General features: G+C 54.7%; 1 protein-coding gene across 1 annotated transcript; it reads right to left on the bottom strand.

Annotated features, from left to right (window-relative positions):
• Window positions 1–5,676: 5,676 nt before the first annotated feature.
• Window positions 5,677–19,457, bottom strand: ADAMTS15 (ADAM metallopeptidase with thrombospondin type 1 motif 15). The gene is made up of 8 exons (XM_066203430.1): window positions 18,543–19,457; window positions 14,292–14,424; window positions 13,265–13,432; window positions 12,576–12,859; window positions 11,623–11,800; window positions 10,863–11,044; window positions 10,111–10,286; window positions 5,677–8,721 (listed from the first exon to the last, which is right to left on the bottom strand). Exons 1-8 carry the CDS (start codon window positions 19,455–19,457, stop codon window positions 7,941–7,943), a joined length of 2,817 nt encoding a protein of 938 aa, XP_066059527.1. The 3' UTR covers window positions 5,677–7,940.

Below are 19,457 nucleotides of genomic sequence, written 5' to 3'. Positions count from 1 at the left end.
CTGGAAGAGTTAACCCTTCCCAGAGCCACGTTTCTGCACCATGGAGAGGGCTGAGATCCTCCAGCCGCAGGACGGAGACAGAGGATGAATCAGAAACAGGTTCCCTGGTGCTTCTGGCTCCCCACCAAGCAGAAACAAAGGAAAAAAACAAAAGGCAAGAGGAATCCTTGGAAGAAAGCAGAACAAAGCCCTGCAGTCTGGGCAAAGCCAAGGGCAGGGTTATTTTTTTCCCCATATAAACACACCCTTCAAAAAAAAAAAAAAAAAAAATATATATATATATATATGGATCAACTGCGCCTTCCCCGGGGGCAGCTCCAAAGGAAATGTTTGGATGTCCCTCACTTTGTACCAATTGCGGGGCTTTGATTGTTCTTTACGGGGAGGAAACAAACCATTGACGCCTCCACCACACACCTATTGCGGGAAACTTGGCTGTTTCAGGCCCAAAGAGGAGCTGAAACAACAGCCAGGATTTTTAGAGACTTGTTTATGCTGGAGACAGAATTTCTCTAATAAAGAGCAGTTTAATTGCTTTCAAATTCTGTGCTTCCCATTTTCTTCAAGATGCCAGGCCCTTGCTCTTGAGGACAGTCTAAGGACTGAAGGGAGATGTGCCATCAGACGTGTCATCACTCTTCACTTTTCTTCCTCAAAAGCAGGAAAAAATTTTAAACGGGACTGAGCCACAGGCTTCCTTTTAAAGAAACTGCACACTTCAAGCAGCTTGACACACCCCAAAAAAGCACACTGTGAACGGCGGAAAAGGGATTTTCCTTCCCTCTCCCAAGTCCTTCTGCCAGCCCCTCCAGGGCTGGAGTAGCACCAGCTCACCGAGGGGCTCCTGCGGTGCTCCAGGGATGTGCAGCACCAAAACCCCCAGGATTCAGGTGGGATAACATCTGCTTTACATTAGCACCTCCCTCTTGAGGTTTCTCGTGTTTTTATTCTTTCTCCTCACTTCCTTTTCTCTCTGCTCGCTCTTTTTCTCTTTCCTTTGGGAGAAAACAGCTCAGCCCAGGTTCTCCCTGTCTGTCAGTGCCCATTTTCCCCTGTGTTTATTTTCCACCTAATATATCCTCACCTCCAAAGTGAGTGCTGAGGCCAGGGGTTAATGGGCAACTAGGGAAAACTGTAATCAAGGCCGTTCCTTGCCACGGTGATCCTGCATGACCCCAGGCAAGACCCCAAACCCCAGATCTCACCTCCTGAAGCCTCAGGGTATCTGAAGATGGATGAAGACGTGGTCTTTAGTATCCCTAACTTCACATAACATCTACCATTGGGATATTGGGTTTTTAATCCCCAAATTCCCTGAGATCTCTCTAAGATGCCCACACAGGCCAAGCTTTGATAGACTCAGTCTATTCCCCATCATCCTGCGGCTTCTTCCCCTCCATCCCTAGTCCAGGTGTCCTTCCCTACCTCTCCTGCCTGGCTTTCCACAGCTGGGGCTGCTCCTGGACAGAGCAAGAGAACCTCAATTAGCTCTGTCCTGGTGATTGTCTGCAGTGAGCAGCATTTGGAGACGTGTTTATCCTCCCCAGAGCCTGGATGCTGCCCTTAGAAAACATCCTCAGTGACAGTCGCTGAGAAAAGGCAGAAAAGGCAGAAAAGGCCCCCAGGGTATAATAGCAAAGAACCCCTCCCTGTCCTGTGAGGTGGGGAGGGATATATTCAGGATATTTTTCTCCTCTCTGAACACCCCAAAGGCTTTGATTCAGCCTCAGTGGAAGCTTCCAGCTTTGCTTACAGGCTGTGCTGAGCAGGGAGGTGCTGGGATCCCCGCTCGACATTAAGACCGTGCTTGAGGGCTGAAAAAAACGTGCCGTTTTTAAAGTGAAAATAGTAATTAAATACTGAAACGTGGCCCTGAGTGCCTCAGCAGCCAGGGGACACTGTGTTTAGCCAGTTCTGATCGTGCCCAATGCTTCAGCCACCTGAAAATGTCTCAGATGCTCTGATGAATCCCTGTGGTCTCTAATTTTTAATTTAGAGCAAAAAGCAGCTGTTACTGTGAATAATTACCCTTTAAGTCTGGATTACACACAGTGTTGTTCCCTTCACAACTCCAAAACATTGTTCCTTGAGGACTTATATTTCCAGGGCTGTCAATCCAACACCTTTCACCGGCGCTAAATTCATTTACAAGTGGGGGGAAAATAAAAAACACCCTTAAAAAATAATCAAGGCACATTAAAAAACCATTTGGGAGCCCATCCGCCTCCCAGGCTTTCTTGGCTGAACTTGATATTAATTAGGCTAAATCCAAAGGCAGCACCTTCCCCAGGAGTTGGCTGGAAAGCTCTCAGCACTCACCCCATGGCTGCAGTTTCCAAGGGTTTTTTACCTAGTTAAGGATTATAATCTTTAACAGCTGCCTGATTTACTCAGCTCATTCCCTCGGAGATGCTGACGCCGTCTCGCTCCTCCTGCCGTGGCTTCTCCCAGGATCCTGCATTTATAGGACTGAAAGTATGTGATGGAGACCTCCAAAAAGATAAAACCCTCCTCCTGCCGCTGGTCAATAAGAGGTGGGGGTTTGCTGGCCATAAATCCATGAGCTCTGTCTGCCAGGTCAGTGTCAGCCAGACGAATTTGGCACTGACCGTGTTGTATAATTAGGAAAAAAAAAATTAAAAAATTTTTTTAAAAAATAAATAAACCCAAAGCAGCAGAAATGCTTGTGGGAACGTGTCAGTTTGCTGGCTGGGAGAACAACAGGGGAAGTTTAGTCTGCTGCAAGGGCTGGCATGGCCGGGGGTCGGCATCCCCTCCCCGCTGGTCCCACGGCCGTGCTGGAGCTCCATCCCAACCAGAAAGTCTGTCCAGGCTTTCTCTGACTGCCTGACCTGGGATTCAGATCATTCTCAGAGGTGCCGGAGTGGGGAAAAGGCCTTTTCTGCTTGAAGAGCAGGGATTTTTCACCAGATTCAGGAAGAACCAGCCGTAGCTGCGCTATCGAGGTGTGGAGAGCTGATGAAGGAAAGGGGAAGAGGGGCTGGGGTCTCACATCCTGCCTCCACGTCAGCATTTTCTTTTACATCCCCGAGCTCAAGTGAGCATTCCTGTTTTCCCAGGCACAGCAGAGCCCTTCCCAGTTTCTTTCTTCTCCCAGGAGAGGTTTTCTGCAGGACATGTGTTATCAATTAGGTCCATTAGTTCAATGTACGTCTGGTTTTGCTTTTGTCTCCTGGCAAAGCCCAGTAATTTTAATCATTATTAATAGTAATGGCAGTAATATATATTTATATGTGTGTGTGTGTGTATGTAGAGATATAAAAATAGCAAGGCAGCATCCCAGCCCCAGGGAGCTGATCCATGGCACCAGAACACCAGATGAGGCAGGAGAATTTCCCTCGCCCTCCATAGTTTCTCTCCTTTACACTCCAGGTAATCCCTTTAAATATATATATTTTTTTAAAAAAATGGTTCTTGGGTTTCAGCATAGGACAAATGTAAACAAGCAGATTTGCAGGCGGTCCCAGAGGCCAGATTGAGTTTTAGCTTCCTAAAGACATTTGGTGTGCTCTGCCCAAGCCATCCCCAGCTCTCCTGCTCAGCCGGGGATGGATTTGGACCAGAATGAGGATTCCTGGACACCATTCCTTGGCCAGAGGGGATGAGTCTCATACCTATTTCTCCATCAGATCATCCTGACCTTCACTCCCCTGCAGGTGAAGGCACATCAGTGTCCCCTGAAGGGAAAAGCAGTTCAGTCTTTTATCGGGTACTGGAAAATCCAAACACGACAAATTCACGGCGAAAGGAAGAAACAATAAAACCTTTTAGTGCTGGAAAATCAAGGATTCGGAGAAGCATCGAGGGCAGCACCCCACGGCACTGGGAGAAGCCTCCCCTTCTTCTCAGACAGACAATCTGATGCTCCACATCATTCCTCCTGCACTAGGAGCCTGCTCCTGTGGCTGGAGGCTTGATACAGATGCAGGGCATCACCTGTGTCACCCACCTGTTTACCCCCTAAGCCATCACCAGCCTTCCTTGCCTGAACATCCCCCTTCCCTTCCACAGGGTGTTTCTGGCCTTGATGCCGGGTTTATTCCTTCCTCACCAGGCAAATACTTGGGGATTGTGTGGGGGTTTTGTCTCTCTTTAAGGGCATCTGGTTAAAAGTGGGGGGCTGTCACCTGGAGGAGCAAGGTGATAGTTTGAACTTAAATTTTCTGCTCCTGAACAGATGCTTGAGGCAAAAGTTACGGCTGTAAGGGGTGGAGATCTCCCTCCCTGTTCCCATTAAAGTCATTTGCAGCTGGTGCCTTTGCAGTGTGGGATATATTTGGGGTGAAAGTGAAGTTCGTTGTGAGGGGGGGCTCCCTATGGGAGCTGCTGAGGGGGAAGGTTCTCAGCTGTGTCTGTTCCTTTATGATTAAACATTAGGGAGAAATTGTTCCCTGTGAGGGTGGTGAGGCCCTGGCACAGAGAAGCTGTGGCTGCCCCATCCCTGGAGTGTCCAAGGCCAGGTTGGATGGGGCTTGGAGCACCCTGGGATACTGGAAGGTGTCCCTGTTTGTGGCAGAAGGGGATGGAATGAGATGATCTTCACGGTCCCTTCCAACACAAACCATTCTGGGATTCTGTGATGATGAAAAACAAACTGAGCTTTCCCCCTCCAGTAAAACGCGTGAAATTTGCCAAACCATTACAACATAATGGGGAAATAAAATGCATTTGCGGGGGAAAATAAAATCCCAGGCAACCTGCTGAGAGCTGGAGGGGGTGACATCAGGCATCCCTGAGCTGACACATCCTAGGAAAAGGAAGGGCTTTACCTCACCGTTGGCCCTGGTGCAACAGGGAAGAGAGAGGGCTCTGACTCAGGGAGGGTGTGCTGCGAATTTTGGGAGGAGCACACAGACAGAGTTGTTCCAGGATGTGAGAGCGCTGTTCCAGTTTACATCAATCCTTTTAACTCCATATTCCTGTCACCCTGACGAAAGAACATCCTGATTCAAGCCTAAGGCAAACCAGCTTCCTTCACTGAACGTCCCCAGTTCCCTTGGGGCTCACAGGGACTGAGTCACCACTGGGCTCCTTCAGGCTGGGTTTCTTTTTTACCAATAATCAGTCCTGTAGCAGAACCAAATCAGAATAGACCTGTTGGGCTTTTAAAGGTGATGGTTTTGATGCCTTAGAATTCAAGTTTTTATGTTTTTCATCTCTCTGTAATCCTGCAGCTCTTTAGTGCAGAACTCCAAACCCCACACACAGTGGGAGCTGCTGCTGCTTCCCCAGTTTGGGCAGACACAACAATTCCTCTCCAGGCCTGGCAGTCAAGGACACCTCACTGCCTCAGGCCCCAGAAATGGAAACAAAAGTCAGTTGGGGGCAGCAAACTTGGGGTCAATGACTTCATTAGCTGGAGCTGGGATTGGAAGATGAACCCCCAATGTGCAAATGGACCAAACTGACCAAAGTGTGCAAAGCCGTGCCCATTGTCCATTTTGGGTGCAGCCCCTGGGGGGCTTTGTCTGCCCTGAATGTACCTGGAGACCCTTCAGTAAATAGAACTGCTTTTTAGTCCCTTAATTCTGTCTGGCCTCTGTTTTTAGGTAGCCCAAAAAGGCATCAATTTTGTTCTTTAGTTAATGAGCTGATACTCTAAAGGATCACAGTAAGACAAGGAATGCCCTGCAGCCACCAACAAAACAACCCTTGCAGGGCAGTGTCCCGCCAGGAATCAGGTGTAACTTTAAATACAGATTTATTTCAGGTTTGCTACTGACGCACAAACAGCAGAGATCGATGTTCAGTATACATGGTATACACAAAGCAGCCAGTACCATCGGCAGCTCCGTCCTTCTGCTGCACCCTCAGCAAAAGAACCACACACGAGGAACCCCTCCCCTCCTCAGGAATGAGGCTGACAATTTCTCGGTGGCTTAGGAACCAGCTGTGGGATGGCAAGACACGAAAGGGCAGCTCGTCAGAGCTCTGTCCCCAGAGGAAAGCACAGCGGGCTCAGATACGCAGGAAAACCCTCGGAAAATGGGGGGTACGTTCATGGGAATGGAGACCTGGAAGGGATTTCCTAAGAACATTAACTCCCGTTCCCTGCTGTGCAGAGCAACCACAACATCTGCTCCTGGCTCTGTGGAGACCTAAAACATGGTTGTGTTGAAAGAGGCATTAGATCGATTATCTAAGGAGGATCCCTGGGGAGGATGAGCCCACAGACGTTGTCACAAGGAGTTTGAGAGCTGCTGGAAAGACCTAAGGAGGGAACTCTCGTGCCACCTGTCCCGTTTCTTGTCATTCTCCCCTTGCCCACAGCTGGAGACCTTCTGGAGCCACCCAAGGGGCAACGGAGTTTATGTTGAACCTCCAAGGGACTGAACAAGCATGGCAGGCTCCAAGCCTCTACTTGCTGAGATGGCACCTTCTGCCTACCCAAAATCTGTGTCTCATCCCTAAAACACCTTCCTGCTGATCCCGGTAACTGCACAGCTTGACCCAGAAGCTTTGGCTTGCTCACAGTCACAGCTCGTTGATTGAGGGGCACCTTCATCAGTGACACAGCAAGAAATTCAGTGGTGCCTGATGATTTGATCTAAGCAAGAGACCGAAATGGTAAATGGGGTTTGAGGGAGGTAAACCAGCCTCTGACCACAACAGGCACGATGCTACAAAACCATCAGAGGTGTAGAATAACCCCAGAGGTACAGAACAACCCCAGAATAACTGGAGGGGAAAATGGCTGTCGATGCTTTGCAGCAGCGAGAGGTTTGACAGTCCCTCTTTCCCTGCATGCCTGAACCCCGCTGAGCCCCTTTTTCCTCAGGAAAGCCGAAGACCCAAATTAATCTCCCTCAGCTCAAAAGGGACGCCAGGGAAGTGACCCCCAGCTCTGACAGAGCTCAGGATATCTCAGGGAGGCTTTACACAGGGGAAAAATGCCCCAACCTGGTTAAAGGCTGGAGGCTCTGGGATGTCTGGGCCTGACATACTGGTCCCATTGAGCACTAAGCACCATTTCCAGAGCGAAGCGAAGTCTCAGTTACTGGGGGGGCTGCGTCTGACCCTGTGGAACTACAGCACAGCTGCTTGTTGCTTTTTTTGGAATGACAGCTCAAACCTCAGGTCCATTGTGATCCCTTTTAGCCCTGAAAAGCTTCAGGTGGACCAGGGTGTAAAGGAGCATCCAGATGTTCACACAGCCCCATCCCAAAGCACCATAGGAAACCTCAGGCCAGTGAGAACCCCTGGGAATAACACCAGCCCTGCTATGCAAGGTTTGCATCCACCAGGAGGGGAGGAAGGAGGTTAAAAAAATACAGAGTTAAGCACCATAAAATTTACACTGGTCAGGTCATTAACACGAGGAGAGAATGAAAATAAAGCCACCACCTTCCAGCCTGGCCCGGGGACGCTGCAGGGACAACAAAGGCCCCAGCAGCAAGCCCTGGAGGCATCAGTCCCAGCGCTTCATCGCACCGGTGGTCGTTGCATTGGTAAATCCTTTTGGTCCCGTTTAGCACGAGTGTTGGGGGAGTCCAGGGAGAAGGGAGGTAGGGTTAGTCCCGGGAAGGTGGGGGGAGGCTTCATCTGTGCAATTTAGGGGCATCTCCCTGCCTGTACCACAGATCCATCACGGGCAGGGATGATCCTCCTCGTTTCCATCTGTCCCCCCAGCTCCCAGCCCCCACCGGTGGTTTCCGTGTCGTTCAGTGGCTTCGAGGTAGATGTTCATTCCCGCTCTGTCTCCAAGCGACCTGGTTGGTAAAAACCCTCTCTCCCAGGTGCACGGGGTTGTCCCCACACCCAGGTCCCTTTTTTTTTTTTTTTTTCCAATTTTTTGCTTATTTCTCCCCCTTTTGCTATGTGCTATGGACATCTCCCCCACTCCCAACCTCCGGCCGCTGCTGGGCTGCACTCAGCCACAGGAACACCATGCCCTTCCTCGCAGGCCCCCCTCGACCCGCTCAGCACGGCCTCAAGGTGCAGAAATCCAGCTCCTGCGGCTTCCTCCGAAAATTGCAACTCTCCCGGGGCAGCAGGCGCCCGGTGGGCACCAAGCACTTCAACGCCCGTCTCTTGAAACCCCGGCCGCAGCTTTTGGAGCAGGGGGACCAGGGTCCAGCCTCCCAGGCCGGGCAGGGCTCCCCGCACAGCCGGACGTCGGCGGGGCGCTGCGCCGCGTCGCACTCGGCGGCCGGCTGGCCGTAGGAGTCGCGGCACGCCACCGAGCGTTTCTGCAAGCCGTCCCCGCAGGTGACAGAGCACTCCTCCCAGCCGCCCACCGCCCACTTGTACGAGGGGCGTTTGTAGCTCGGCCTCCCGCCGTCCAGGCGGTTGGACACGCTGAGGACGCTGTTGTTGAGGTCCGGCGGGGTCTTGCCCTCCTTCTTGTAGGAGGACTTGTCCTCCTTGCTCTCCTTGGGGAGGTAGAAGGAGTAGCGCACCCGGGGAGGGGTCATCTTCCCCACGGAGAGCACCTCCAGAGTCAGGGGCTCCTGGATGGGCTTGAAGGCCTGCAGGCTCTCGACGGCGGTGCCGGTGCCGCTGTAGCGCAGGACACTGCCCTTCACCATCAGGTCCCTCTCGACGGCCGAGACGATGAAGTGGCCGTTCAGCAGGTACCTGCCCTGCGCGTTCTTCAGCGCCAGGTAGTTGTCGTCGCTGACGAGCCCCTTGTAGCCGCGCTGACGGATGTCGATGTTGGAGGCGCCCGCAGGGATGACCACCACGAAGTTGTAGCCGTGCCTGGAAGAGAAGAGCGGGCAGGGCAGGACATCAGGCACAGGGACATGGTGCATTACTTCAGCCCTCTGCTTGTAGCAATGTGTAGACGCGGTATTTTCTGAGCCTGAACATTGCTAGCTCCTCCCAAGGGAAACTTTTCATCAGTTTTCTTTTTCCCAAAACAGCCTTGTGTAAACAATATTCCTTTCCCATAACAACAGGTGTTGTTGGCTATTTCTGTTACTGAGCCAATGGGAGAGGTGTCAGTCCTATGGACCAATAACGTGACTTTCAGCACAGCATGTTATAAAAGGGCTGACTGAATTGTTAACAAAGCCTTCTGCTTTCTACTGCCTCCTGACTGGAGTCAAGCATCTTTATTTCATGTCCAATTGCGACAGCAATGTATCTGAATAATCTGGAATACAAAGTGCTCCAGCCACACTACCACCTGTAGGTATTGGTTATTATCATCATCAGCTCTTTTGGAATGTATCAAGGTTACGGAGACACAAACTATTCTAAAAGTAAGAAGAAGACCCTGAGAAACTGACTTCCCAGGATGCAAAACCTAGATAAAGGAGGCACAAAATGATGATGGACTTTGACCAATTAGGTGTCCTGAAGGGTGCATGCTGGATGCGTGGACAAGATGCAGGAACCAATCAAATAATGAGTGAACAAGCAGCTTAGAATCTATAAATGTAGCTTAATGTAAACAATAAAAGGCTTCTGCTCAATCATATTGGTGGTAGCACCGAGGCCCCGATCTCCTGCACTCTACAGCTGCAGCCCTGAGATCCTCCCGCCCCCACGTTTGTCTTCCTCCCGTGAAGAGCATTTTGAATCTCCTCCCTGCGCCGAGTTTTGTCGAGCCTGATGTCACCCAGTTACAGAAAGATGCTTCAGCCCCTTTAGCTCAAGGAAGAAATGGAAGAGGTTCAGGGTGGGAAAGCACCCTAAGGAGCCAGCTCTGCCTTTGCTCAGGTATCCCCCCTGCTGGCACAGGTACAGGGAGGTGCTTGGTCCCCCAAGGGGCTGCAGGCAACCTGCTCAGTGCATCAGCACTCTCCTGCCAGCCTGATCTTCCTGCATGAGACCTTCCAAGGCTTTTCCTCATCCCGTTGTGAACTTCTCAAGATGTTCCACAGGTCGGTTAGGGGGATCCTTGTGACCCATGCATTAATTCACCTGTAAGCACTCCACCAACAGAAGTCAACAGAACATTAAGCGTGTCCTGCTTCTCCTTCAGAGTCAGCCCAGGTGTCTGTGCACTGATGTACACAAGCACCAGCAGATTTTGCTCAGGATTGATCTATCCCGTCACCATCTCCACAACCTTGCCACGTCCCCCACACCAACACGCAGAGCTGGGAGTAGGGGAAGCATTGGTGGTCACCAAACACTCACATGGGTTTGGTGAACAAGCCTGAGACCTTCTTGCAGCTCTTGTTGTCTCCTCCGCAGACGCTGCATTTGTCAAACTTCTTCTTGGAGCCCAGCTTCCCATCACAGCCCGCCTTGATGCATTTGCCCTGGACACAGACCGAAGTGGAGTCCGGCGAGCAAGGGGTGCCATCCACAACCTAAACCAGGTGAGCAAAACAAGCTGCTGCATTTCCCCCTCACACCTCCCGAGCCCTCCCAGCCGTGCCCATCCCACCCCAATCCATTCCACAGGTGCTGAGGAGATGCCAGCAGGCACCATGTCGCCCTTTGCTCATGTTCAGCTTTGCAGGCAGGATTTGGGGGTCTCTGAGAAGAGATGGGTGGGACTACATCCCTTTTCTGCTCCCATCTATAGCATTTCCTGCCCTTTCCATTGCAGGGAACAAGCTGCACAGGAGACGCTGCTAACACCATCCCACTCAGTTCCACATCTGGATGTCCACCCTGTTGCCTCCCCTGTTCCCAAACCATCCTCCTCTATCCCAGGACCACAGGAATGTGCCAGAGGCACCTTTACAAGAGGTAAAAATGACGTCTTCCAGAGGAAAACCCTGCATGGACCAACTCCAGCCCCAAGCTGATTCACACCAGACTGGTGGACTCCCCTCCTCATCTAACACCATCCACCCACCAGACAAGGAAAATCCGTTCATTCCCAGGAGCACTGGAGCCATCCCACATCCAGGCACTGACCCTGGGGTTCTCTCACCAACCTTGGGTGCCAGCACGTAGAAGTAGCCAGTGCCGTTAGCCCGGCAGATGAGCTTGCACTTGTCCCGGGGTGAGACACCGGAGTATTTGGGAACCCAGGAGACGGAGGCAGTGAGGCGGTTCGTGCTGTGACTGTAGCCATTGAAAGCCTCACACTGCTCCTCACGGAAGCTCTTCCCCGGCACTGAAAACAACAGGGATGTGGTGTTAACAGGGTGAAAATAACAGGGACAGGACCTCCAGCTTTAGTTTCCTGGGGGTTTGTAGTAATGCACCCCACACCCCCAGCAGGTGCTTCCAAATAGGGAAAGAGGTTCCGTTTACATTTAGACATGTTAGGAAGTTTAGCTAGAAGATTCCGTGGGTTTCTCATTGTAATTGGCTCGGAGCCAGCCCAGAATTGTGGATTGGGCTCCGGGAATGTAACTCAAAGACTTGTTACTCTCATTGGGCCAAGGGCCAAAAAGCCCACCTAGGCTATTAAGTACTAAAGAGAGAGAACAAAGAACCTCCAGGCTTTTCGAGATGTTGTAGCAGGGTGTCTGAGGTTTCTCAGGCTCCCGAGGGCGGCTTATTATTTGTTTTCTGTAACATTTGTTATTTTGTTATCTTTTTCTTTATTAAACCTTTTGATTTACAAAACACCTTCGAGGTGCAGTCTCGTTCAAATTAATTATAGCCACGTCTCTGCCAGGCTGGCCCTCAGAGTGTGGGTCAAACCCATAGGGGTTGCCGCAGCCCGAGCCGAGGTGCAGCCCTTACCTGCAGCAGCACAGGGCTCCAGGTTGCAGGAGCGGTACTTGACGCGGACGCCCTCGCAGTAGGAGCCGCCGTTGGCGGGTGTGGGGTCGGTGCACTCCCGCCGGGCCAGCTGCACCCCGCCACCACACGTCCGTGAGCACGGCCCGTACGGCGCCCACCGGGCCCAGCCGCCGTCCACCTGCAGGGAGGGATGGCATCAGGGGCTGCAAACCCACCATCTCCACACCTGCAGCCACCCCTTCATCCCCTCCAACCGCCCACAAACCTTCCCTGTGAGGAGAATCCGAGGAGTAGGTGCTGATCTCATCTCTGTGGTGACCCAAGGGGAGGGTTAGGTTGGGTGTCAGGAAAAGGTTCTTCCCCCAGAGGGGGAAGGCTCCCAGGGAAGTGCTCACAGCCCCAAGGCTGGCAGAGCTCAAGAAGCCTTTGGACAATACTCTCAGGCATGTGGTGTGACTCTCGGGAATGGTCCTGAGCAGGGCCAGGAGGTGGGCTCAGTGATCCTTGCGGGTCCCTTCCAACACAGCAAATTCTGTGAAACCTGCCCAGGGCTGGCTGGAGCAGAGCAGCAGCCTCACTCCTTGAGAAACACAGGATACCCAAGGGACCTCCTGCTCCTCCCACATCACTGTCCCCATGCTGGGCCCTACACCATCAGGAGACTGGGGATATCTCGGCCAGCACCTGCTCAGAGTGACCCTGCGGGGTGTTTTTGGGGCTCCCAGCACAGGTACTCACCATGTACTCAGTGACCCTGCAGGGTGTTTTTAGGGCTGCCAACAGAGGTACTCACCCTGTACTCACCGAGTGACCCTGTGGGGTATTTTTGGGGGCTCCCAGCACAGGTACTCACTGAGTGACCCTGTGGGGTGATTTTGGGGCACAGGTACTCACCCTGTACTCACTGAGTGACCCTACAAGGTATTTTTGGGGGCTCCCAGCACAGCACTCACCCTGTACTTGCTGACGTTGTGCCTCTCCACGCAGGCACCCTTGAGGCAGAAGCGCCCGTCGCCGCAGGCGGTGCCGTCGGCCCAGGGGAAGTGCCGTGTCTGGCAGACGATCTGCCCGCGCGCCTTCCCCGTGCACCACAGCTTGGCGCAGTACTGCATGTAGGGGCACGGCTTGGAGCCCACCCCGAAGGCCAGCTCGCACTGCTGGTTCAGGCTGTAGCTCGTCCCCGGCAGGTCTTCGGGCAGAGGGATGGGTTTGGCGGGCTGGTCCAGCAGACAGTCCCCTGCAGGAGTGGGGAGAGGGGTCTGCCAGCTGCTGGGGGTTTTATGGACCACAGCGGGGAGGCAAAGCACTGCCGGAGGGAGGTGAAGGAGAGGTTGGGCCAAAACTCCCCCAGGGATGCCCTGGATCTTGGCTGTGTTCCAGACACAGATGATTCCATCTCCTGGGGATGCCTTGGGGCTGTGTCAGCAGCCTGAGTGCAGATGACACTGCTGGAGACACCCAGGAGGTCTGGACACTACAGAAATGCTGCCAACCACCTATTTCCTTCTAAATCTGTTTCCAGAGCCAGGAGAGGAACAGCTCTACAGCCAAGCATCTTTTCCCAGGAAACACCTGCAGGGACAGACCCTGTTCCTAGGGGACAAGGACACAGGTGGGGGCTGAGGGGCACAGGGGGGCTCACCATGGCCACTGTCCAGGAAGTCGGTGATGATGGCAGCGCTGCAGGCTGACCAGGGGTTGGCACGGTCGATCTGGATGAGGGTGGGGGACATCATGTGGTTGGTCTTCAGCCGGCCAAAGACCTCCTCACAGGCCTTCACGTTGTCGTGGGGCATGTTGAACACGTGGCCTGCGGGTGGGATAAGGCAGGCAGCATGAATAACCCAGCAGAGAATGATGAGCATGAAACTCCCCAGGCTTCTTTCAGGGGAGACTGAGACGTGGAGTGGGGTTTTGGGCTTCCTGTGCTGACAGCACTGACCCCCAAGAAAACACTGCATTTGGCCTGAGGCCGTGGAACAGGATTCCAAAATTGAGTGACAGCACTGGGATTGTGGGTGTGGAGTTTGAATAGAAGGGTGTGATATCACAGGGTGCAAAACTTCGAATTTCAGGGTTTAGTATATAATTATATATGTAAAGCAAGAAGGAGGTTTTAGGACATAGGCTATTCCTTCTTTCACCTTCTTCTTCATGGGTTTGGGTGATGTTTTGTTATTGGGTGAAGGAGTCTGCATGGCGTCTGCAGAGTATTAATCCCAGCTCTAACAGAAGAAAAGAAGATAAGAAACCCACAGCAGACCTTTGCAAGGATGACAGGTGTGGACAGCCCAGAAGAGTCAGCAAACACTCCAGCTCTCTCCCAGTGCCTCATGCACATGGAAAGCACACAGAAAAGGAAGGGCAAGGGAAATTGTGAAGAGAAGGTGACAGGCGACTTCAGCACTTGCCCCGCTGTCTCCTCCCTCCCAGAGGTAAGTGTGCCTGTTATTTCAGGACTCCTGGATCCTGGAAACCCAGAGCAAAGCCTTTTGCCTCCTCAGCGGCCCCTTCCCTCCAGGCTCAGGGGGAGCCTTGTACCCAGGGCAGAGTTTATCACCGGACACCGCCGCTTGTCTCATCTCCCAGAGGCTGGAACCAGGGCTGCTCTGAGCCTTGCCAGCTCCTGCAACTCCCCCAGAGAGGAAGAGGAGAGCTGGGAGCCTTACCCAGCTCGTGGGCGGTGGTGAAGGCCGAGGGCAGCCCGTCGTCCTCGATGACGGAGCAGCTGCGCTTGGGGTCACACATGGTGCCCACGTCTGCCATCCCCAGCGTGTCACAGGTGGTGGCACCACACAGGTCCTGCCAGTCACAGAGGGAAGGGGTTAGTCCTGGGGACAGCACAGGGGCCACGGTTCCCCTTTCCCACCTCATCCCTGGCCCCCCCACGGGGAGCTCCCGATGGGAAGGAAGCCCAAAGGGGTGGGAACCACACCAGGATACAGAGGCAGGAAATCTCAATCCTGACTCAGCCAGGCTACAACGGTGTGTTTGCACTAATCCCTGGCACCAGGGATGTGTGCAGCATCCTGCCCTGCCTTCAGCAACAGCTTTTCCTACCCAAACAGCTCCTCTGGCCAGGGTTGAGCTGGTTTTGTCACGGGGGAGCCAGCCTGGTTCCCTTTGTGTTAAGTGTGAGCTCAAGGACCAGACCCAGGTGGGTGGATGGGAGGGAACACATCTGGCCTTGGTCTCAGGTCTCTTGGTCTCAGCCACCTCAGCCCCATTGCTCAGCTCCTTCCAAGGAACAAGAACACCCTGGACCAGCTCCAAGGGTTTCCAAGGCTAAAGAAAGTGCTCCTGCCTCTCTAAGACACTGCAGCTATCCTTCAACGAGCAACCAAGCCCAGCTGATGAAAGCAGGAACCAGCCCAGGCTTCACCCCCAAACTGAGGACAGCCAGATCCCACATAGATGTTGCCAGGAGGGAGGCTGGGAAGGGTCTCATCGTAGGCAGATCTGCCTTTCCTAAGATTTTGCTAAAAAAAAGTCCATTTAAAACACACGGATGCTGCAGCCTGGCAGTAACCTTGTCCCAGGTGCTCCCTTCCCCTGCTGGGGTGTAGTTTTGCTTTGGGAGGGCTGGAGCATCCTCCCCTCCCCTGGTGCTGCCCCAGGGAGGCCATGCAGTGGGCACGGAGCTGTTTTCCACATGAAAAGAAAAGTGAGGGACTCACTGGGCGCTCCCATGCTATAAATAAGTGTGATTCATGCTCAGCACTCGCCCAGCCAAAGCGCCTGGGTTGCTGAAAATCCTGCAGGAGCTGCTCTGCCAATATTTCCAGCAAGGTTTCCAAGCTGAAGGCATTCCCGCGCAGGCAGGTTCAGCCGTGGGTAAATAACAGTCCTGATGACTTCAGAGAGCCCCAGCCAGGGCTGAGATGGCTTTAACAGGAGACCTGGGGCTGCGGAGTGCGGAGGCAAGGCCAGGATCTCCAGAGAGGTGACGTGAAGAAACGTCTGGGTCTGCACCGGTGGTGGAAAACCCCATCGTACAACTGGGTTCAGCACTTTGCTCTGCGGTTTTCCTGAGCAGCCGGGACCCTGCTGCATCCCGGATCCCATCGCACACCAGGGTCAGCAGGGAGAAGAGGTGGCATTGGCAGTGCCACCACTGATGGGCACAGGCTGATTAACGGTGCTGGCAAGCCCAGGTGCAGAGCGCCAGCCCCAAAACACCACCAAGACCCAGTGCCATCGCCACGCTGCGCCAACCCAGGGGTGCAGCTTGCCCAGGAGCCCCTGCCCGTGCTCTGATCAGCACTGGGCGTGAGCATGGGGCACGGGGAGGAATGTCACAGCCTCACACTCACAGCTCCCTCACTGCTCTTTGAAGAGCTCTTTCCTCGCCAGCACAGCGAGCTTTGGCTCCCGGCCCAACACCTGCACTGACACACTGACCCACTTCTCGTCTGAACCTCGCTGGGACACACAGCCAGCGCCTCTGCAGGGGGATTTCCCTCACTCCTCACTGCACCTCCTCAGGACAGCCTGGCAGCATCTCCAGGCTTTACTGAGAGGTCCTGATCCCCCACCTGAACACCTCCTGCAGCCGTGCCAGGTGTTGAGGCTGCTCAGGAGGGAAGTAGAGAGAAAAGGAAGAGGTTCAGGGTGGGAAAGCACCCTAAGGACCCGGCTCTGCCTTCGCTCAGGTATCCCCCCGTGCTGGCACAGACACAGGGAGGTGCTTGGTCCCCCAAGGGGCTGCAGGCAACCTGCTCAGTGCATCAGCACTCTCCTGCCAGCCTGACCATCCTACATAGGACCTTCCAAGGCTCTTCCTCATCCCTTGTGATTTTCTCAAGATGTTCCACAGGTCAGTCAAGGGGGATCCTTGTGGCTCGTGCATTAATTCACCTGCTCAGAGTCATAAGCACTGTCCCTGCCACAGAGGCTTCCTGTGGGCATCCAAAGGACTCCAAAAAGCTGAGGCTTGAGTTGCAGTTTCCAAATCCCCCCACAGCATCAGCCATGTGCTAGGCTGCAGCCAGATGTTCCTTCATCAACATCCCTTTGGTTTTTCAGCAAAGCAAACGTCTGCCGGTGTGACACCAAGGTCCAGGAGGGGTGGGAAGAATGGACGAGTCCTTTGCTGTGGTGTGCAGGGATATTTCCAGGAGGCAGGAGGGCAGCTGGAGGCTGGATGCTCTGCAGGAACACTCTGCTGGAGGCTCCTTCAGGTGGGAAGGGAAAGGGAATCTGCACCCACCAGCTGATCACGACTGAGCTTCCCAAAGGCAAATCCATCACTCAGCATCGCCGATGTTGCAAGGGAGCAAATCCAAGCAGTAAAAAAAGAGAGCCCCATTCGTCAGCAACTCATCAGCACAACTGAAAACTGCCTATCAACCAGCCTGGAGGTGAAATTTAAGTTGGGGGCTTATGTAACAGCTTTTTGGCAGGAAGATAAGCTTTGGGATGTCAGGGGACCACAGATGGATGCGCTCAAGGAAGGCAGATGTCTCCCTGACCGTGTGCCTTTGCATGGAGCTTGCTTTGGGATTTCAGGAATGGATGGTTTAGCAATGTGTAAAAAATGCAGCCCAGACGTGATCCACATCTTCTGAATGGCTGGGACCGACTCTGTCCCACGTGCAGCTCCAGTGACCTCACTGGGTTTCCACCAGAGGTGGAGCTGGCTCGTCCCTGCAGAGGTGTCAGCAGTGTCCTCCTCTTTCAGCCGCTCCAGCAGCCTGAACTTCCATCCTGTCTGTGCTCCCATAGGATTTGCAGCTGGCCCGAGGTGGGGGGGACAAGAAGACACACAGGACAAGATCTCACACGTCCTGCACAGCACCATTCCTGCTCCAGGCCATTGTCGGCCCTTTCTCAGCCCAGGCTGGGGACAGCTGAACGGAGCTGGATGCTACATCCTTCCCACCCACATGAGCTTGACCTGGGAAAATAGTTTGGGAATGGTCTCCCTGCCGCTGAGGGGAGTTCCTCACCTGTCCCTAATCCAAAAACATCTGGGCAGGGATAGTGGAAGGAGAAAATGCAAGGAGCCTTTTCTGCCAAAGGCAGCTGCAGCCAGGAAAAGACGTGACTGTCCCCTCCAAGCTGGGCTCATCCTCCTCCCATCCCATCAGTGATTTTCGGATGCAGGCACTGGACTGACATCCACACTGAGACAGGACTACAGGGAAGGAGGAACACCGGGGAGAAACTGTGGGAGCTTCAGTGTCACCCAGTTTGTGGGGGTGGGAGGATGCAGAGCTCACCCCACACCCCACATCACCACGGAGCCACGCCAAAGGCAGCTCCAAGCCTCTCCCCCCACAGGGATGTGGCCAGCCCGCGGCAGGGGTGGCAGTGGCTCTCCCCTCTCCCCCACCCGAGGGCTGCAGCGCTGGCTGAACCTCTGGTGCTTCACTTCCAGCCCTGAACCGGGTCCATGCGGCGCAGCCAGTGCTGAGGAGAGGTCCAGGTTCTCAGGGGGACCTCACGCATGAGTCAGAGCGAGCAGGGAGAGGTTTTTTCTTGGCAGGTGGCACTGCGAGCTCTTCCCAGCTGGGGAGGGGGAAGCGGGACCATGCTCCTCCTCTTCTGGGCTCAGACCTCTCATTTCAGAGCCGCAGGGCACTCGCTGCCAAGCTCCGGCACGGAGGCAGGACACAGAGCAGCAGGTTCCTGCCCGCGGGGCAAACCTGCCTTTGGACACCTCTTTCACCCCACGGCAGGGATTTTTCCAGGCTGCTAGCCAAAACCTGCCCAGGGGACAGCGAGGGCCGACCCGAGTCGGCTTGCTCCATGCCTTGCACCCCCCACCCCAGCATCTGAGAGTGGAGATTCTCCGGGAAAGAGGGATCGGCCACAGGCACGACCTCCCCCGTCACGCACACAGGTGGCAGAACGCCTTAGCCCGGCGCAGGGCTGTGACAGGCGGGGACAGCTCCTCCGGGTCACCCCCCTGCACCCACCTGCTTGGTGAAGAGGATGGCGGTGTCCCAGTACTCGGGGTGCTTGTCGCTGACCTTGTTCCACTTCTTCTGCCAGGCGCAGAAGTTGCGGAGGGTGAGGGCGGCGTTGCTGGTGACTTTGGGCCCCTTGTCATCCTGCCCGATGAGGAGGAACTTGACCACGGAGATCTGGATGGGGTTACGGATGCTGGGGTGCTTGTAGAGGCGGGCGGCCGTGGCCATCAGGGTGAGCAGGTAGTGCTGGAGGTCATCCCCGTGGAACTTCACCATCGACTCGTCGGCCACCACCAAGGTCTCCACGTAACGCGGGACCGAGGCGAAGCGCTTGGCCCGGCCGCCTTTGCCCCCCGCACGCCCCCGGTACTTGTCGAGCGCCTGCAGCACGCCGGGGGTGAGCCCGGAGCCCACGGCGCAGCGCGATGCTCCGGCCCCGACGGGGCGGCCGGGGCTGCGGCGCTGCAGGCGGTGGAGTCCCCCGGCCGCCCCGCCGGCCAGCGGGCTGATCAGGTACTCGGCTCCCCGGTAGCCGAAAGCCCCGCGGAGCCCCCCGCAAAGGCTGAGGGCGGCGAAGGACTCGCGGTCGGCGTTGACATCCCCCGAGTAGAAGCAGTGGCGGAGAGCGGGGAGCGGCCGGGCGGCCGCCCCCAGGTACTGGGCGGCGAAGGCGGGCGCGATGAAGCGGGCGTCGGGGGAGAGGTGGAGGTAGAAATCCTCCCCGAAAGCCGAGAGCTGGATCACCACCGCCTGCCCGCCCCGGGGGGGCTCGGCAGGGCCCCTCCTGAAATAAGCCGGCCCGTTGATGTCGGGGTCCAGGCGCAGGGGAGTGACCAGCGCGGAGTCGGGGTCCGGGGGTCCCCCCGAGGTCAGCCTCAGCCCCGGGGCGCCCAGCAGCAGCAGCGGCAGCAGCGGCAGCAT

Source organism: Chamaea fasciata, unplaced genomic scaffold (genome assembly GCF_029207755.1).
Source record: "Chamaea fasciata isolate MVZ Bird 193981 ecotype frontalis unplaced genomic scaffold, bChaFas1.0.hap1 SCAF_24, whole genome shotgun sequence".
NCBI classification, from domain to species: Eukaryota; Metazoa; Chordata; class Aves; order Passeriformes; family Sylviidae; genus Chamaea; species Chamaea fasciata.
The sequence above is the reverse complement of the archived record's forward strand: the minus strand, read 5'-3'. Positions and strand labels throughout refer to the sequence as shown.